The sequence below is a fragment of the Nanorana parkeri genome, unplaced genomic scaffold, assembly GCF_000935625.1.
Source record: "Nanorana parkeri isolate BGI_ZX_2015 unplaced genomic scaffold, ASM93562v1 scaffold166, whole genome shotgun sequence".
In the NCBI taxonomy this organism is placed as follows: domain Eukaryota; kingdom Metazoa; phylum Chordata; class Amphibia; order Anura; family Dicroglossidae; genus Nanorana; species Nanorana parkeri.
This window is the reverse complement of record NW_017306434.1, coordinates 461,263-467,881: the sequence shown is the minus strand read 5'-3', so window position 1 is coordinate 467,881 and position 6,619 is coordinate 461,263. Positions and strand designations below refer to the sequence as shown.

At 45.9% G+C, this 6,619-nt stretch overlaps 1 protein-coding gene across 1 annotated transcript in view; it reads right to left on the bottom strand.

Moving 5' to 3' along the window:
- Positions 1 to 169: 169 nt before the first annotated feature.
- Positions 170 to 6,619, bottom strand: part of CADM4 (cell adhesion molecule 4) — a 368,016-nt gene continuing 361,566 nt past the window's right edge. Inside the window, exons 7-9 of the mRNA XM_018554631.1 lie at positions 3,173 to 3,345; positions 2,417 to 2,545; positions 170 to 688 (exon numbers count right to left, since the gene is read on the bottom strand). Of these exons, the coding sequence (XP_018410133.1) occupies positions 579 to 688; positions 2,417 to 2,545; positions 3,173 to 3,345 (412 nt within the window). The 3' untranslated portion in view covers positions 170 to 578. The remainder of the gene's footprint in view (positions 689 to 2,416; positions 2,546 to 3,172; positions 3,346 to 6,619) is intronic.

The window sequence follows — 6,619 nt, the reverse complement described above, 5'->3', positions numbered from 1 at the left end:
ATATTTTTTTAGCACACAATTGCCTTCCGAGCCGGTAATCACAAAGAAGGAAAAATTGTGGTTGCCACTTTCACACCATCCAAAATGGCAGCTCACATAGGAAGCAGCACAGAGGTTGTATCTGAGGGGGTATGGGGACCATTTCTGGGAATGCCATTAGAAGCTCTTTCACATAACGCAATCTCTCTGAACCAGTTTTAGATGTACAGTTTCTGAAAACTATATTTAGACACCAGTCGCTTCGTTCTCACAAATACAACTGCCCCAGAGATCCTATGCGCGGCCACAGTCAACGTTCACTTAAGTCTTGCATACATCACGTTTAGTTCAGCAGTCTCTACACCAGGTTATTGACCCTCTTAAGCTGTAGGGGGCACAGCAAAAAGTGACAATGCTGATCCTCTTACAACGCAGAGGCTGAGTCCGACTTCTCTTCTACCCATCTTCTATGGTTACCTACCCCCCACACTTTCTCTGCTTCCCCATTGCCCACCCTCCAAAGGAAAGATTAAATTAAAAAAATCAGGTTATTAATACTGTGTTGGGATTTGTTTCTTCTGTGTCTTTTTTTTCCCCTTTTAAATAAAAAACTCCTCCTTTCGCTTGTGGTTCTCGCCTCCATTCAGAAATGCTTCTCGGGCTTCGCCATGTTCATCCAATCCGCTTGCTTCGTGAGTCAGGTATGAGCCTGAAAAAGAGTCATTATTGGTTAAAGTTGAAATCCAGGTAAACATAAAAGACACAAGTTAATGCAGCTATGTATACATGTTTTGATTGCAAGCAATGTAAAGTCTCTGAAGTTGACTTGGTATTAGCCTCATGCAATCTACTGTACAGCATTCAGAGAGGGAAGAACTACGAACCAATTAGATATGCTGCATGTTTATATCCTGACCAGAAACATTCTGATAGGAGGAGAGTGGATAGAGAGAACCCCATTGGTCTCCTGCTGCTTTGTCACTCTCCAGTCAGCAAGCTGGGAGTGGAGTGAGGCCAATCATGTATTCCTGTAAGAGGTCTTTTCCACCTAGCTGTACTCTGCGACGGAGCTGCGGTTCCTAACTCCCTATACCAACTATTTCGCGTCAACACCTCCCAACCTTAAAGTGGCACTAAACTCAGGAATGAAATCGTAAAAATGCATTTAAGCACCTTAACTATTAACACACATGTATCTTATTTGTGTATCACTCGGCTGTAGATCTTCAAATCACCTTTGTATTGGTGCCGACACTGGCCTTCCTTCTGGAGGTGGCCACTTTTGTTGGGTTATTGAGTTAAGGATGGTCAACCATACATGAAGACATGGAGAGCATAGTGGTAGGTGCCCCAAGAAAAAAAAAAAGTGTCCAGGTGTCAAGATCATGCTTGGTTTCATTTTTAAGTTGTTGGCCACTGTTGTGGCTGCTAAAATGTGGACGATAAGATTGAGTGTCTTGGGCTAGTCCTCCACCTAAACGGATTGCCCCATAGTGGGTGGGCCTAGTCACACAGCTTCCATGTAAAGTGGAAGTAGTGTCAGGATAACAGTGCCCCCAGATTTCTTCAGCTAGGGGGGCAATCCTCTGGAGTGTAGGAACTAGGTGCTTAACATTGTACCTTCTGGGGAGAAGCTACATTTAATGAAATACTCTCCTGGTGACAATGAGGTTTACCCCGTGTCCCAGTACTCTCCTGGTGACATTGAGGTTTACCCCGTGTCCCAGTACTCTCCTGGTGACATTGAGGTTTACCCCGTGTCCCAGTACTCTCCTGGTGACATTGAGGTTTTCACCGTGTCCCAGTACTCTCCTGGTGACATTGAGGTTTACCCCGTGTCCCAGTACTCTCCTGGTGACATTGAGGTTTACCCCGTGTCCCAGTACTCTCCTGATGACATTGAGGTTTACCCCGTGTCCCAGTACTCTCCTGGTGACATTGAGGTTTACCCCGTGTCTCAGTACACTCCTGGTGACATTGAGGTTTACCCTGTGTCCCAGTACTCTGCTGGTGACATTGAGGTTTACACTGTGTCCCAGTACTCTCCTGGCGACATTGAGGTTTACCCCGTGTCCCAGTACTCTCCTGGTGACATTGAGGTTTACCCCGTGTCTCAGTACACTCCTGGTGACATTGAGGTTTACCCTGTGTCCCAGTACTCTGCTGGTGACATTGAGGTTTACACTGTGTCCCAGTACTCTCCTGGCGACATTGAGGTTTACCCCGTGTCCCAGTACTCTCCTGGTGACATTGAGGTTTACCCTGTGTCCCAGTACTCTTCTGGTGACATTGAGGTTTACCCTGTGCCCCAGTACTATATAATCTAAATAAATATATCATATGTCAGAGAATGAGAAAAAGGTTTGACCATCTTGCTGCAAAACATCCTAAAAATTCACGTACTTAGTCCATCATCATCTGAACAAATCCCACTCACCTTTCTGTCGGACGGAGCACCAGACCATGACAATCAGGACACAGATGACGAGGAAGACCAAAAGTGCCAATATCCCACCTATTATAGCATAGGGAACTTGAGTCTGAGCCTCAATGATCGCTCCAGGGTCTACGAGAAACAGGAAACGTGAGGAAAATCTTAAATACTAACATTTTAACTGCACCACAAGAACTCACAAGGACAAATGGGCCAATATTCAATAAAAGCAAAGAGGAAATGAAGCAATCCAAGGACCAAAGTGACTTCCTACCACTGACTGAAATTGAAGGAATTAATCAAAATGATTTTCCATTATGTTGCAAACTTTTCATAGCTGGAGATCATCTCTGACCATTTTCTATCAATTGATAAATAAAAAACGTTCTTCTCTTCTGCCTGATGAGCCTTCCTGATCAAAAGAGAGGCCGTATGGTGAGAGGAGGCAGAACAAAGGTGGCATTCCCCCCCTTGCACATGTCACAGGCAAACTGAGCTTGACTCTATTCAATTGACTGGTCTGCGACCCACCTTCCAGGGCTGCCAAAGAACTAGTTACCAAGCACAATTAAACTGGTAAAAAAGTTACAAAAGCAGCTTCATTATTTCCCGAAGAATAAATTAAGGAATTGGAGGTGTGGTCCATAGCAAGCATCCAATCAGATATCATCCCTCATGTTGGGTAAGAATGACATTTTACGGTCCTCCATTGCTTTTACATCACCCGCACCTCAGTCTGAAGATTTGCCTTGTACTCACCATACACCACCAACACATACTGGTCAGAGGAGCGGCCATGTTTGTTGGAGACCTGACAGCTGTATGTTCCGTTATCCTGCAGACTAAGTGAAGGAATGGACAGGAGGTCGCCCTGGACCTGCGATCGTTCCGGTAAGGAGTCATTGAGGCGACTCCAAAAGATCTCATTTGGCCTGTTAGGAGGGAAATATGTTGTCAGTAGTGCTCGGAATTCTATAAAATGCCAGAAAGGAGACAGTACCAGAGCTCCAAGTGCAGACAGAAGATAATACAGACAGTATTCAGCAGTAATAGACCAGCATCAATTTAAACTGCCCTATACTGCAGACATAAACATATTGCTGTCACATAGAATGATATAGAAGGTAGAAACCGTACAAGAATCTTCTTTTTCACCCATTAGAGAAAGTCCATGTTGAATCCAGTGTGCCTCCATCCCATTGCCTGCTACCAGGGCAGGACTAGAGGGTTAGATTTAGGCATGACAAACATCACTCACAAACCATTGGACAACCTAACTTTCTTACAGCAGCCTCTTGAAGAAGGGGTGGGGCCTAACAGTAATATGGTACAGCTTAATTAGTACTAAAAGCCATATTTCTCTTTTGAGTCACAGGAGAACATATACTAATGTCCTCCTGTGACCCAAAACTCAGCATATGCTGACAGCACACAGCCACACTGCAGCCGAAATGGATCCTGACAATCTTGTTGGGATCTACCCCGCTGACTGACTGACAGGTGTCTCTGCCTCTCTAGAGCCACAGCCAGCTGTGCCCACCCCCTCCCCTGACCTGCCAATCAGACTGTAGAAACTGAGAGGGGAGAAGGAATCCCTGCAGGGAGAAGATCTTGAACTGAGCGATCAGAATACGATCGCTCAGGTCTCGATCAATAGAGCCATCGTTTGAAAGCTTCGGTGCAGCATTTCCCCAGTCTCCCTTACTCCAGTGATCAGAATGTACTTTGTAACTTTGTAGCAAGTCACAAGGTGAGAGGTTGCATCAGGCGCTGATCAGTGTCGGACATTTGTAAAGACAGCCCGGAGCTGCAAAAACACCAGGATTTACAGGATTGCGTCATCTCTGAGCCAGCATCTGGGTCCAGAAAGCAGATGCTGATGTTGGGCGATACCGGAACAAAGATGGCACATCCTTGTGATAAGCAAAGCAGAGGAAGGCATTATCATGGGAGTACTGTGCCTTGGAGAGACAATTACCCTGTACGCATTTAACATGAAGAAATATATACATGAAGCTGGGGCCATCTTAAGAATGACCATTCAGGCCGTGCTTGGTGCTGTAGTTCTCTTTTGTGCACTCACTTAGTTATGCTATTGCTATCGGCACCATGGAGAGCACAGCACTCGCTGCCTCCAACCACTCCACCTCTATACGTTCTACGTTGTACTCACTTGTTTACTTTCCCCCTCCAGCTCGCTGAAAGGGAGTTTGATTTGGAATTCATAAACCTTTTCTTTGCGTCTCAGGAATAACAGATTGCATCGGGCTCCAAACAAAACAACACTCCACATACTTAGCAAGCCTTCCCTTGTCGCCGCAGCCACTGCCGCCCGTGTACATGAAGCATACTGGGTTTTAATAAAAGCGCCGGCAGGAGGAAATGTGCTGCCCAAATGTACCAACTTTCATTATTACTGAACCCCCCAGTTGGAAAAGTTTATTTAACGTACGATCTTTCCTAGAATTAGAAATGACGGCACGGGAAGTAGTTATTTTTAATGACATATCATTTATAGTAAGTAGTATAGTGAGCTCTGAAGAAGGGGGTTTGCCCCGAAAACGCGTTTAGCTCTGTCGGTCAACTGTCCTCTGATTTACGTCCTTTTCAGGACAGTCACTAAGGACATATATCAATTGCTGCTTGTATCCTTGCTCTCCTTGTGAGTACATACCGTATTTTGCGCTCCATAAGGCGCACCTGACCATAGGACGCAGGGAGGGTAGGGTTGTGACAGCTGCAGTTAGTGACAGCTGAGGCAGGTGGCGCTGTGATCACGCAGAGCAGACAAAGAACGGAACGTTCTCCGTCTGCTCTACGGGCTCTATGGTGAGCTCCTATGCCGTGGTCACGGGTCCCCCAGAGGAGCGGTGGACCCGAAAACCACGGCGGGGGGCCCCGGACACGCTCGCCGCCACTCGATTTGATACAAGTGATCTGATTAGATCACTTGTATTAAACGAGCAGTGGCTCCCACTGTACATTTAGCTCTGCTTGCCTGGAGCAGGGCTGAATGTAAAAAAAAAAAACAACTACTCAGCCGGCGCCCGAAACCGCATGTCCCGGGCGTTGGGCGATAAAGATTCGCTCCATAAGACACACAGGCATTTTTGCCCCCCTTTTGGGGGGAAAAAAGTGCGTCTTATGGAGCGAAAAATACAGTATATAGTAGGGATGCACCAATATATCGGCAGAAAATGGCACTTTTGGCATAATGCCGAAAGAGCCATGTTTCGGCCCATACATCGGCGCATCCCTGGTTACGCTGCCGAGCGCTGCAGGACGAGAGCGCTGTGAGCGGCCGGCGTCTCTCCTCCCAGACCGCTCAGCCGCCTATCACAGTCCGGCAGAGCGGTGTGGGGGCGGAGACAGCGCTGTCATAGGAGGCTGGGCTTTCCTCTCTACACCGCTCGATCAGCCTCCTGTGACAGCGTGTCAGAGAGAAGAGCAATGTACACACACTCCGTGATCGCTGAGTGTGTGTACATAATTGAGGATATGCTATGTTAACTATATCCTCAATTATGAATGAACGGGAGTGATCTACATCACCCCTATTCATTCATAATTGTGGTTATAGTAAACAAACAATGTTCTCATGTTCTGAATGATCAGGAACACTCACTATAGAGGATTCCTGTTCATTGATAAAAGGGAATACAGAAAAGAGATTGAGGACTGTGTTTTCAATCTCTTTTAAAAGGGAAATATCAGGGGTCTGTTTGGGACCCCTATTAAATTAAAAAAGTTTATAAAAAGTTAAATATTTTAAAAAATTGAAAAAATTAAAATAAAAAACATTTTCGGTATCGGTTTCGGCCTGACATTTTTTTAATTTCGGTTTCGGTGCACCTCTAGTATATAGTGTTGTATATGTTTTATCTGATTAAAAGGTTTCATTGCAGCAGGAAAGGCGCCTGGTGTTTGTTTTCTTATCATTTATAGTACACCTATTTCAAATAAAGCGATCCTTCGGCGCGATAGGACATCATTGTTTAGGGAGGGCTTCCCAATGGTGACAATGGAAGTCTGCACAGTCTGTTAGCAGGGCCGCTTGTTGTCTCCAGGGGAAGCCCATGACAGGGTGACAACGCAGGGGGCATGATTGGGAGACAGGAACAGAGCGCTGCCCAAACAAGGACCTTCGTGGCAGAAATCACCAGGAATTCACTTGACATTGACATGTTAAAAGGTAAGGTCCACCTT